The sequence below is a fragment of the Oreochromis niloticus genome, linkage group LG11 (genome assembly GCF_001858045.2).
Source record: "Oreochromis niloticus isolate F11D_XX linkage group LG11, O_niloticus_UMD_NMBU, whole genome shotgun sequence".
Lineage (NCBI taxonomy): Eukaryota > Metazoa > Chordata > Actinopteri > Cichliformes > Cichlidae > Oreochromis > Oreochromis niloticus.
The window spans coordinates 801,070-814,509 of NC_031976.2; the positions used below are offsets into that span (position 1 = coordinate 801,070).

General features: G+C 42.0%; 1 protein-coding gene across 4 annotated transcripts in view; it reads left to right on the top strand.

Moving 5' to 3' along the window:
• The window catches only part of grik2 (glutamate receptor, ionotropic, kainate 2), a 318,702-nt gene that overhangs the window by 255,611 nt on the left and 49,651 nt on the right, over positions 1 to 13,440 (top strand). For 3 of the 4 annotated variants that reach the window (XM_005459403.4, XM_005459404.4, XM_019354544.2), the window contains exon 15: positions 11,282 to 11,507. The exons of the other annotated variant lie outside the window; for it this stretch is intronic. In XM_005459403.4, the coding sequence (XP_005459460.1) occupies positions 11,282 to 11,507 (226 nt within the window). The remainder of the gene's footprint in view (positions 1 to 11,281; positions 11,508 to 13,440) is intronic. 4 annotated transcript variants of the gene reach the window in all.

A 13,440-nucleotide genomic window follows, 5' to 3' on the forward strand; every position in this document is an offset into this window, starting at 1 on the left:
TGGACATTAGGTAAGGCTGCACTTTTTGCAGCAATCTCGTATAGAAAACTATTCCATGCGTATATAAAACAGGTCCGCGGCTCCGAACCATAGTAAAGGGACCTCTGGCTAATACGTCGGGTTCGTGTCGGGCTCGTAGCAGAAAACTAGCTTTACTTTGTTGTCTGGATCAACTTTGCTAGCGAGAGACAGAGAGGCGTTGAAAGGCTGCTCCAACAGAACTTATTGTTTCAGAGGAAAACACGAACACAGTGTACAGTCGAGTCTTAATAGCTTACTTACAACTGGGCTCATCGGGCACTGTTTTTGGCTGCAGTGGTTATTATTATATTTACATGCTTCCAGCTCCCGTTTCTGCTCGGTGACAGCTTGGACTTTTTGACTATCCTTTTTCTCCCTCTCTTGCACTCGCAGACATATAACGGGTATGGCAGTCCATTCTCCCTGCAGCACGGACTACACTGCCCATGAGGCTACAGTCTTTAGGGCTATGCCTGTAACACTCTGCCTGTTGCCTTTTTGAATAAGAATTTTTAAAAATGAGATGAGATGATATAGCCTTTATTTGTCAGTTGCAGGTCTTTTGCCCGCAACCGAGATGACAGACCTTGCCGACCGTACATACATTACACAAACATCACATTGGGGAGACAGGTCAGGCTAGGTAGCGAGGAAAAAAACATCGAAATGTGTAACACAAAAGGATAATACAGGAATGCACAGATATCAACACACCATAGCACAATAAACACAGACAAGCAACATGGGAAAGAGTTCCAGTGTGTACATCTGATCTGGGACCGCTGCAATCTTTCGACTGCGCCTCCAACTGACCCGATGTCCACATCAGAGGGGAGGTAAGCGTTGGAGGTTGCGTTGGATCTGGGGTAGGGAGGGTGATGCGTCGGTGAGTGCTTATCAGTATCAGTATATGTATGTGTGTGCGTGTCCAGAGTTCAGCTGAGACAGTGTCCTTCGCCCTGCCAGGCTAAGTAAACAGTCTTCCAGCCAACCCAGGTGGCCTTGCATGGAATGGGAAGGAACAGACTAAACACAGTCGTTATCAGGGTGTTTTGTTCAGCTCCGGCCTTGCAGCTGGTGCCAAAGGGGTATCCGCATAAGTGATGTTATTTTTTACTTTAGTGCAAACAGCTCATATGAATTTCAAGCAGTTCTATAGTCCAACATTGGTCTCTCAATCTCCCGTTAGAGAGCCGCGAGCTTCGCCATACTTGCGTTCCGTGATGTTGTCACTTGTGCTCAAGGAGCCAATGTCTGAGAACTCACGGCGGTGTGCCTCCCCGAGATGTCATCCAATTTTGCGCTCAGAGATGTTATGCCGAGCGAGCCCTTCCGAGATGTATCCAGTCTGCAGTCAGAGATCTTATTCTGAGTATTCACAGCAGCCGTAAGCCTTTCTAAGATCTTATCCGTGTTGACTCAATGAGCCCATTTTGAGAAACTCACGCCTCTCCCATCGTTCCAATCCCAGCGGGCAGCCTTGTGGGGGTTTGAAAAGCTGGTTCCCCTTTCTTAATTCTTTGATAAGTCAGGGCCAAGCCAGCTCCGATCAGCCAGAACCCTGTTACCATGGTTCCGAATAGGTAGATATCTTCACCACTCAGGCTCACCCAAGCCCAAACTTCTCGTTGAGAAAGGGGTGTCAATTGCATTTAGCGACCAGTTGATCCAATCCATAATTCCTCTTTTAGGTTTTAGAGAACAGACTGTGAGAGAATGTTCCAGGGAAAATACAAAGAAAAACATGAGACTAGACAAGGACATAAGCAGGGAAGATAAGGGAGAGGAGAAAAAGTGCGTCCGCCTCCTCCGAGAGCCAAAGAATATGTCTTCACGTCATTATGCGGCTGCAAGTAGAGGTGATATGGGTTGTGAGATTGAGACACAGACATTAGAGCCTCTTAATGTGTGCTTTGTTTGGGTTTCACCGGCGTGGAATTACCAAAAATAGAGAGGGCATAGCCTAACATATGAAACAGGAAAAGACCACCGTGTAATCCATTTATTTCAACAAAGTAACTGTATTCTGATTATCACCTTTGTAAACGGTAACTGTAATGGAATACAGTTACTCATATTTGTATTTTAAATACATAACGCCGGTACATGTATTCCGCTACTCCCCAAAACTGGTAATAGTAACCTGCACAATCAGTCAAAATCCCAGGATCCTAATTTCCCATAAACATCACATAAGAAAAATCACTTCTGCATGTATTTTGTTATTCTTCATAAATGTATGGTGATAAAGGTATCATGCTATTTAGACTAACACCTTCAAGGTATGTTTAGGCTCTTTTCCTCCAAAGAAACAAACAAGTAGGTTGAGAATCTCTCTGTGGAACAGAACATTGCCTGCCCTTTGAGGTGGAGACCTGTGTCATTACATAGGATGTTCCCTTCATCCTCTGGGAAATGCTGATGTCTTACCCAAGAGTTCGGCCTTGTTTCCCTGCATGATAAGTAGTTTAGAGATGCTACTTGTTTAAATTCCTATGTTTGGGTTATTACCAGGTTCACATGTGACAAAGTCCTGTTCTGACACCATTTGAGCTCTACTCCTCTTTGTGTACCATGAAGTCTTGCTTTTATTCTCCTTGAGCGTTAAGTACAGGCATTTGCAAAGGGCTATTGTTATCCACTGAGAAAACATATTCTATCCACAAATTCAGTGTGAGATGTTTAAAATACATGACTGGAATGGAATGCTTTGATAAGACTTATCATCAGCCTCAGTCAATTCAATAGACCACACTCTCAGACATGCAAGCTTCCCAATTTACTTCCCACAGTTTAAACCAAGAAAAGGAAAACAAAAAACAGACAAACTACTTTGGTTGGTTAATTATTGTCTTCTGCAAAGCATATATCTAATGGTGGTTTATTATGTAAGTGTCTTTGCAGGATATTATTCAAAGCAATGATACGTCTCTCTTCTTCCAGTCATAGGCATTCCCTATTGCCTGTTGCTACAACACCTTTAAATGACTTAATAAGTAAACACACACCTTGTTAGGTAATAAAATTACATCTTATTAAAGGTAATACTGCTTTTGACAGTGGCTTTTTACATGGATGTGTCACAGATATTCTTGTCCCCAGGCTATACATGTCGGAATTGTTTTGCATTAGTATTACAACAGATGGGAGGAACTGCTCATGCAACCATGGTGAATTAATCAAGTAGATAAAGCTCATTCACATGAGATCTGAGAAAAGAGGAAGCCAATTTATAGAAGAGAGAAGAAAGAGAAAAGAAACAAATTGTGTTATTTTCCACCTTCCTTATGTTTATCTGTATAATCTGAAAGTTTATGATCATTTGGTAAAAACACTGTTTTTTTGCTTTGTTTTTTTTTTTTGCATGTGTACAGTCTATGTTTAAAACCCCCCTCAAAAACTCCAACAACAATTTCTATTTCATGAATCCTTTATTTATCCAAGGAAAGGTCTCTCTGACCATAAATTTCTCACTTTAAAGAGTGATCTGGCCAAAAGGCCATGAACATAAACATGGCAGTGGGTTCACTATAGTAAGTTTCTTGAAAATGTTTCACCTCTCATCCGAGAAGCTTCTTCAATTCTAAGAGCAATTGGTGGAGACTCTCAGATTTTTAAGCCCTCTGCGTAATCACATGAGCCACAGTGTGAAAACGGGTGTGGGTCACAATCACACCCATTTACAGCTCAGATTAACACAATTCAATTCAATTCAATTCAATTTTATTTATATAGCGCCAAATCACAACAAAAGTCGCCTCAAGGCGCTTTATATTGTACAGTAGATAGCACAATAATAAATACAGAGAAAAACCCAACAATCATATGACCCCCTATGAGCAAGCACTTTGGCGACAGTGGGAAGGAAAAACTCCCTTTTAACAGGAAGAAACCTCCGGCAGAACCAGGCTCAGGGAGGGGCGGCCATCTGCTGCGACCGGTTGGGGTGAAAGAAGGAAACACAACACAGTCAGCATTAACACGATAACTGCATTAACACAGCAAATCTTCGTTAACGAGTTACCGCGGATTGCCCCGTGCGTGGGACTGGACAGCGTCAACGAGCTAACCGTCCGAACGCGTTGACGCCGTCCATATATATCTATATAAAATTCCCCTCTCGCCCCTGCAGGCGGTCTATCCTTCAAGCTCGGGTCCTCTACCAGAGGCCTGGAAGCTTGAGAGTCCTGCAGTATCTTAGCTGTTCCCAGGACTGCGCACTTCTGGACAGAGATCTCAGATGTTGTTCCCAGGATCAGCTGGAGCCACTCGCCTAGCTTGGGAGTCACCGCACCTAGTGCTCCGATTACCACGGGGACCACTGTTACCTTCACCCTCCACATCCTCTTGAGCTCTTCTCTGAGCCCTTGGTATTTCTCCAGCTTCTCATGTTCCTTCTTCCTGATGTTGCTGTCATTCGGAACCGCTACATCTAACACCACGGCTGTCTTCTTCTGTTTGTCTACCACCACTATGTCCGGTTGGTTAGCCACCACCATTTTGTCCGTCTGTATCTGGAAGTCCCACAGGATCTTAGCTCAGTCATTCTCCACCACCCTTGGGGGCGTCTCCCATTTTGACCTCGGGACTTCCAGCCCATACTCGGCACAGATGTTTCTGTATACTATGTCAGCCACTTGGTTATGGCGTTCCATGTATGCCCTGCCTGCTAGTATCTTGCACCCTGCTGTTATGTGCTGGATTGTCTCAGGGGCATCTTTACACAGCCTCCACCTGGGGTCTTGCCTGGTGTGATAGACCCCAGCCTCTATGGACCTTGTGCTCAGAGCTTGTTCCTGTGCTCCCATGATTAGTGCCTCTGTGCTGTCTCTAAGTCCAGCTTTGTCCAGCCACCAGTAGGATTTCTGAATATCAGCCACCTCCTCTATCTTCCGTTGGTACATACCGTGCAGGGGCCTGTCATTCCATGATGGTGCCTCCTCTTCCTCGGGTTTCTGCTGCCTGAGGTATTCACTGAGCGCATGGACCGTGGTGCTGACACCCACTAGTCCCCGGCCTTCTTTCTTCCGCTTAGCGTACAGCCTCAGGGTGCTGGACTTGGGGTGAATCCTTCCATGCATGGTAAGGAGCTTCCTTGTCTTGATGTCAGTGGCTTCTATCTTCTCCTTTGGCCAGCTTATTATCCCAGCAGGGTACCTGATCATGGGCAGGGCGTAGGTGTTGATAGCCCGGATCTTGTTCTTCCCATTCAGCTGACTCCTCAGGACTTGCCTGACCCTCTGCAGGTACTTGGTGGTTGCAACTTTCCTAGGGGCCTCTTCATGGTTCCCATGTTCCTGTGGGATCCCCAGGTACTTGTAACTGTCCTCTATGTCTGCAATGTTGCCTTCTGGTAGTTCGATCCCCTCAGTTCTGACTACCTTCCCTCTCTTTGTTATCATCCGACTACACTTCTCCAATGCAAATGACATTCCGATGTAATTGCTGTATATCCTGGTGGTTTGGATCAGTGAATCGATGTCTCATTCACTCTTGGCATACAGCTTGATGTCATGCATGTACAGGAGGTGGCTGACAACTGCTCCATCTGTAGTCGGTATCTGTAGTCAGTCTTGTTAATGATCTCACTGAGGGGGTTCAGGCCTATGCAGAACAGCAGTGGGGACAGAGCATCTCCTTCGTAGATACCACACTTGATGGTGACCTCTGCTATTAGCTTGAAGTTGGCCTCCAGTGTTATCTGCCTTATCCCCACTGAGTTCTTGATGAAGGCTCTTAGGGTCCTGTTGACCTTGTATAGTTCTAGGCATTCCAGGATCCAGGTTTGGGGCATTTAGTCATAGGTGTTCTTGTAATCAATCCAGGCAGTGCCTAGTCATGACAGTCAGACTGACAGTCTCGGCAATCCCTTTCTGTGCCCCACTCATGTATTGACCTGTGCCTGTGCCTATGTGCCTGTTCATCTTAGCCTGACAGGAGCTTCCATGTGGTACTGAGGCAGGTTATTGGTCGGTAGTTGGATGGGACCGGTCCCTTCTGGGGGTCCTTGAGGATCAGGACCGTCCGGCCTTCGTTTAGCCATTCTGGGTGTCTCTCGTCAACTAGCAGCTGGTTCATTTGCGCTGCCAGATGCTCATGGAGTGCAGTCAGCTTCTTCAACATCAACTTAGATGTCTGCCTGGATACTGGATAGTGGTTACTGGATCCTGTTTAGGGAGGTTGCTCTAGTCTGATCTCAGATCCATTCAGATCTGAGATCTCATATACACCTGATGTGGACCTTGTTTTTCTAGGCAACGTCTGAGCATGACTTCATATTTATCTCTCTCGCTCATGTCTGCGGTAGACTGGCTTAGTATTGGGGGTCTAGCCTTAGGACCCTTAGTGGATACAAATGCCCCAGGCGGGAATGGATCTTGTGAGTCTCGCTCCAAAGGCATGTAGTCTTACCACTACACTATACAGCTGCTATGGGATATATATAAAAAAATAATAAATAGCTTTCTGTTTTTGAAAGCATTTTTTTGTTTAAAGCATTTTTCCTCACCCGCCTAAAACTTTTGCACAGTTCTGTATATACACATATAAAAATATTTTCGATGTCTTATTTGAAAGTAGAACTAACCTCATATAGTTCTCTATCCATATTTACAATAATAATGGTGAGCTTATTTTATGACAACCTTACTTTTATAAAACCTTAGCTTTTATGACTACTCTAAGTATTGTTAGCTACTAAAGTAGCGTTGTAAGGTGATAGCATGAGGCCTAAGTTAATAACTACAAGAGACGTAGTCCTAAACATAACATAAGGAATAAAAGGTTTCACTTAGCTTGCAGTCCAACAGCAGGTGCTAAAATATGGGTTTGATTCCAAATTGTATTGTTATTCAATGCAAGCATAGCTCCATGAGGTAAAAAGAAAACGTGAAAGTGCAGACTCCCAGTAGGCAGCAGTCTACCAACTACTGGCAGCCAGCTCTTTGCAGGCTGTTGCATTTATGCTATTGAAAGGGAGTTTTTCCTTCCCACTGTCACCAAAACACTTGCTCATAGGGGGTCAAATGGTTATTGGGGTTTTCTTTTTTGTATCATTGTAGGGTTTACCTTGAGGTGATTGTTGTGGTGATTTGGCGCTTTATAAATAAAACTGAATTGAATCAACAAGCTTTGGTACTCTCATGGATTAAAATAGAAAAGTTTAATGCTTTAGTTCGCTCTATATTTAGATCTATTTGAAAACGTCTATTCATCACTACAATTTTAGGGAAAATCATAATTTTACAACTAGAGTCTTTTATAGATGGTCATAGCATTCTGGGCATCAAACTGCCCACAGTACTAAATTTGAACTCGAAGAATTAATTGCCTTGAGGACCTTTGATTGAGATGTACTGCTGCTTTTAAAGGAGTGGACTACGCCATTCTCAACATGACGTGTCTTGACAGGAGACATCAAAATAGTGTCGAAGGCAAAATTTATCACAGAGAACCTTCTGACTTCACCTTGGTGTTTCTGCATAGTCTTCATCTTCTAACCCCTGGAGCTAATTTTTTAAAAATGGCCTAATTTACCTTTTTTTTTTCTTTTAAACAAAAGGATTGATTCTTATATATAGCTTTTCTACTCTACTTGAATTTCCTGACTCAAAGCACACAGTGACTCACAGAAAGTGCTTTCTATTTCAAATTCACAGGGATTGATACTCTGGATGTATCGGAGAGCAACTTGAGATTCTGTATCTTGCTCAAGCATACTTGGTATGCAGAGGGAACAGAAACAAAAACAAAAAGAGCTACAACGTCCAAACAAAACAGAAAACAGACCAGTGGCTGACTCGGCCAAAGGACAGTCAGAGAGGATTCTGACTGTTTTTAGGTTGGCCCAGTCATGTAGTGAGGTCTAGAGGCAGAGGCCAGTGCAGGCAAAACAGTTCAGGAGGTCTGCCAGGAGTCCAGTAACTGCGAAGAAGCAATTCAGGAGGCCTGCCAGGTGGCAAGCAGTGTAGAAAAAGAAATTCAGGGAATCGGCCAGGGGAACAAAGAATGAATGAAATGAAGGAACCCTGGGAATGGGCAATAGAAGAGATGTGGCTTATCTTGCTGCAAAGATGATTAATTGGAGGCTGGTATTGACGAAGACTCCTCAGGAAACAAAGCCAGTGGTCAGCGTCATTGGAAGAGAAGATAGAGACCCTCTGGCTTGGGTTCAGCTTACAAGGGTCCCTCGGGCTCAGGCCAAACAGGACCAACTGGCTCAGATGGCTCGGACCCCACTGGTTTGGGTGGTGTGGACAGCACTGGCCTGAAGACCATTGAGAAGAGGCGATCACGAAAACCTGGACAGCGGAAGTAGAGGAAGCTGACGGTGTGTAGGTGGCAGGTTCCTCTTCTTCAACCCACTGGCCATGGCTGCCAAGAGGAGCAGATATCCTGCAGCAGCTTTATGAAGGAACTTGTTTACTACAGCAGTGACATGAAGGAGCTTGTCTACCATCTTCCTCACTCAGCTCTGTTACCATATTTCCCAAAAGAGAAGTCTTTAGTGAAGTAGAGGATTCTTCTTTATTCATGCAGCTATAGTGTCCAGCATGACTGACATAGTTTTTATGTTATGGGACTGGAAGATGCGGTCAAGGATTTTTTGCACACTAGTCGTTTCCTTTCTGTACCTTGAGACAACAAAATACAAAAACAAGCCAGTATATATACACCAGGTGATTAGGGAGATGGGAAACGCCTGGGAACACAGCTGAACTGACTCTGACTAACGAGACAAGAGAAAGTAAAACTAAACACAGCATACACACAGCACCAAAACAAAACAGGAAATAACTAACACTGACACCAGGAATAAGACACACGAGCTTAGTACAGAGACAGAAGACTAAACACAGAGACAGAACCAGAACAGGAAAGACACAGAAGGAAACTGATCTCAGCAGAGAAAAACTAAGAACTAGAAGCAAAGATATCAAACCCAAAAGAATAAATTATACCAAAAAACCCTGGGTCAAAGACCACCCATATGAAAAAGAAATAGAAAAAACTTATATAAGACTTGCATAAGATGTGGCCTACTTCATATAGTGAATCATATAAGGCTTATATGATTTACTCATGAAAGCGGCCACTGTCTCATTACTTTCATATATTGTTTTAGTAAGTATCCAAAACATACAAGTTTCATTTATATAATTTTTCAAGGGATCTTATATCTGTTTTCCCCTCTTGTATGCTTTTCATACAAGTTTCACACAAGACAGATACAAACTTTATAAGATTAATATATATCTTTTCATAGCATACAGGGTCAACCTTACAATTAGTTGACGACTGAGTAGGCGCACAATTCCAAAATGTTTTTACGGCTTTTTGAAGGAAGTCTTTTAATTTACATCCAAATACAGATATTGTCTCTACGGGTTTCACTCTCTTAAATGATATCTGCCGCTACTCTGTGAACTGAACCAGATCTGAGATACCTTTCTTGGTGAGGTCAGTCAGGGGGCTAGTCAGAGCAACAAAGTTCATAAATAACCTTCATTAGTAAGCAAGCAACCCCAAAAGCTGCTTCCCCTTTTTGGGCTTTGGGCCGTGGACAAGCTACAATGGCTGCAGGTTTGTTCATCTAAGCATGCACCTCAGTCCATGGCACATTGTAAGGTTGATGGAGCACCGAACAAGCCAAAATTAAGTGCAACAAATTGGTGCAAACCGTACAGATTGTAGATGGATATTATTCCTTCGATCATAAAGACAAGGGCAAGTAGCCCTTGGTTAAGTCTAGTGTGAAAAACAAGCAGTGCCCATTTTTATTATTAGTACAGTTTAATACAAAATTCTTCTCAAATGGGCGTAATCTGTTGTTTTATAACCTCAGGGACCTCAGGCGTATTCTGCACATTCATGCTGCCCTTGAAAGAGAACAGTTTAACAGTTTAAAGAAATCATTAAAAGCTCATGATATATACCCTGATATTATACCCATGATGAGTATATATAAGCCTTTGAAAATCTGTCAATTTAAGACTTTATTTAAGAACATACAAAACACATTCTAAATTCTAACTAACTCTACAGCAAAGATTTGGATGAACCAGGATATTTTAAAGCATTTACAGATATAAGGCCCCTTCAGTGTTATCATTTTCACTGAGGGTTTAGAAGACATAAAAAAAGAGGACACCATTAGCCTTCCCATCGTGGCAGAGGCAGGTGGATGAAAACTTTATCAAACTGGCGATGACTTAAGAGGATCAGCCAGCACAAAGTATTTTTGGGAGCTTGTACTTGTAATTTTGAATTTCATAAGATTTTGATCCAGTATTTCTAAACTATGACGATGTAACATATTGGATGGATTTTTTGAACTATTTTGGTTTGGCAGCTATTCATTGTATACACTAGTTGTGTTTCGCAGCACCTCTCGCATGGTTTGAATGAAATCAGCTCTGAATCCCTGTGTGTAGGCTCTGGGAAAAATACCTTGGCTTTCTGCCTGACTTGGAGTGTAGGTGGTTATCTGACTCTCCGTGTATTCACAGCCACTGCTCTCGCCTTATCAGCAGTCTGAAGCTTGCATGCTCAATCGCCTGATTTGTCAAGAGTGACTCCAAAAGATTCTGATAGGCACTCCACAAATCACCCAGTTGATCTAAAATATCGACCAGCCAAAAAAAGTCATTACACACAATAATGGCGGGCAGGACCTTGAAGATGTGACTTAATTAGGTTTCAAATGGCTTCAAAAATGGCTTCAAATCTGCCTCCCCAGAGAGTAATGTGGTCTTGGACTTTTCATGGTGATTACAGGTGTACTAAGTTGGGCACTGTGCTCTGCTACTGAGAGTACCCTGCTGCTGCTTATGCCTGTAAGTGTTATCAGCTTTATGGGCATCAAGGAAGAACATTATGGTCATACAAATTCAGACTGTTCACACTGCTCTTTAGCATGCTTGTCTGCTTCAACTTATATTCCACTCGTAAGCGATATTGACGGAGGCAGGCAGAAAGTATAACGTACTGCTATAGCTCCAAAAAAATTCTACTAAACCTAATGAAAATTGGAACATAGATGATTGCATGCATTGGCAGTATTTGAAAGTGTGATTGTATGAATGTCACTCACACACACACACATTAACGAATCTCTAAATTGATAGGTATGTTTTGATAGGATGATCAAAACATACAGTACATGGCTTTTACAATGACTACATTTAGCTGAATTATAAATTGCTTTGTGTTTAAGTAGTTAAATATTCTTTTCTCACATTACACTTCCATGTCTCCTCAGAAAACCAAGATCTCCACATATGATAAAATGTGGGAGTTTATGAGCAGTCGGCGGCACACTGTGATGGTGAACAATGTTGATGAAGGCATTCACCGTGTGCTCACCTCGGACTACGCATTCCTCATGGAATCCACCACCATCGAATTTGTCACGCAGCGCAACTGCAACCTCACACAGATTGGAGGCCTCATTGACTCAAAAGCCTATGGGGTCGGGACCCCAATGGGTATGTGACACATGTTATAATGATTTAATGTGTTTTGCTTAGAAAAAAATGCTCTTAAGGTTGTAGCATATACAGCATTTTTTTCTAGCCTCTACAAACTACTTAGATCTATCTAGTTTGCAAAGCATTAGGAAATCTGAAATCAAGTTGTATTTGCCTTTTGAGTTTCTGTTTCTTTGAAATGTGCTTCCTTTCTGCTCTTCATTGGCAATGTCAGAACTTTGAGCCAGCTTGACAAGTGTAAGACTAACATAGCCACTATGATGTCTCCAATTAGTTTTGAAGCCTTTACTTTAGGGTTTTAACTATCACCATTTTCTTTTTTAATGAACTTGGCCTGACCATGTTTGAAAGAGAGAGTAAACTCTGCAGATGCAGTTACTAGCTAGCAAATTAGTATTGGTTTTTTTTTTTTTCCGTTCTTTTTGTTATTTAACAGCAGCTAATGCACCGAAAAAATATCAGAATATGCTGTCAATGGATAGAGGTGACCTTCGATAGTATATTATTTTCAAAGCCTCATCGAGAGTAAATAAACATGAACACATTGATAGCTGAGGTAAACAGGAGACTGACCGCTTACACCAGAGAGGAACAGCAGCCAGAGTTGTTTGTCCTACAGCACCCCCCACAGAAAACAGAATTCAGTTGACTCCAGTCTGCAATCTACTGACCTCTAGTGGTGAGATTTTACACACTCTCTTTAAAAATATCGATAAGGTCAGACAAAGAAACATTGATTTCAGTCCAGAAAGTTCCTTCATTATGCCAAATTTTAGGCCTTAAGTGGGTTATTAACATAAAACATCAGGTCCTTTAACATAGGTATCTCTTTCGGAGCTTTACTCAAGTGGCCATTTGAGGCCACTTGTAATTGCAAAGAACATGTTTTCATTGCAGAACAACACCTCAGTATATTAAGTGGCTGTACACTATGGAGGTTAAAAAAGCAGTTACTGTGAAAGCTTTATTGATGGCTCTGTAATGGAAGCAAACACAGATTTTCCACTTTGACACTGCACTTGAAGGATAGAGGTCAGAGCCTAATTAGTGTAAGCCCATTAATTAGATGGATTTGATGTTTACTTCATAATAGGTGTCATCGTTTGATGTTGAACAGAATCCTGATTATTATTTTTTTGTTATTTTGTTGATTTCACAGTGGCTTTGAAACATTTTATGTCATTCCTTTAACACATAATTAGTGATTTAGTGGTAATATAGCCTACTTCTTCTGGTAATATAGTAGTAGGAAAGATCAAAGAGATGATTCTGCTTTGATGTTTCATAAATCAAGATCATGAATATATCTTGGTGTGGTATACTTTGCTTTGTTGTTGCACATTAAAACCAAACTTAACTGTACCTTGACAGTTTACATTGCAACACATGCCAGAGGGTAATCCTTATGGAGGAATACTTAGCCCCAGGATTCTCTCTGCTATCTTCAGCATGCAGAAGAACAGTGCAACACAAATAGAGAGGTGAAAACATAGGGTATATTATTAAACACTTTATTAGATTAAGCAGCAGATTTTCATAATTTGCTACAAATACAGCAAGACGGAAACTTCTTGCTAGGTTCTTGGACAGTTACAGATGGCAGGGATCTTGCAACAGTAACCTCACATAAATTATAAAATCAAGCTATAGCTTTCACAGAAAGGCAATTGTACTGTCAGTGTTATACGTCTTTGTTATTAACTGGCTCAGAAGCAAAGGATACATTTTTACCACGGGCCACGTCAGGAATGGATAACTGACTTTTGTTTTTATATTCCCTGTAAAGCACTTTAAAGACAGATTCCTGTCTTTAAAAGTGCTATATAAATACATTTTACTTCCTTACCTCTTTACTCCGAATCAAAAACTCAAATGCAGGTTTAAAAAAAGTTTTAGTTTCAGACAGTTCGGCAGTACTCAGAACAGCCCT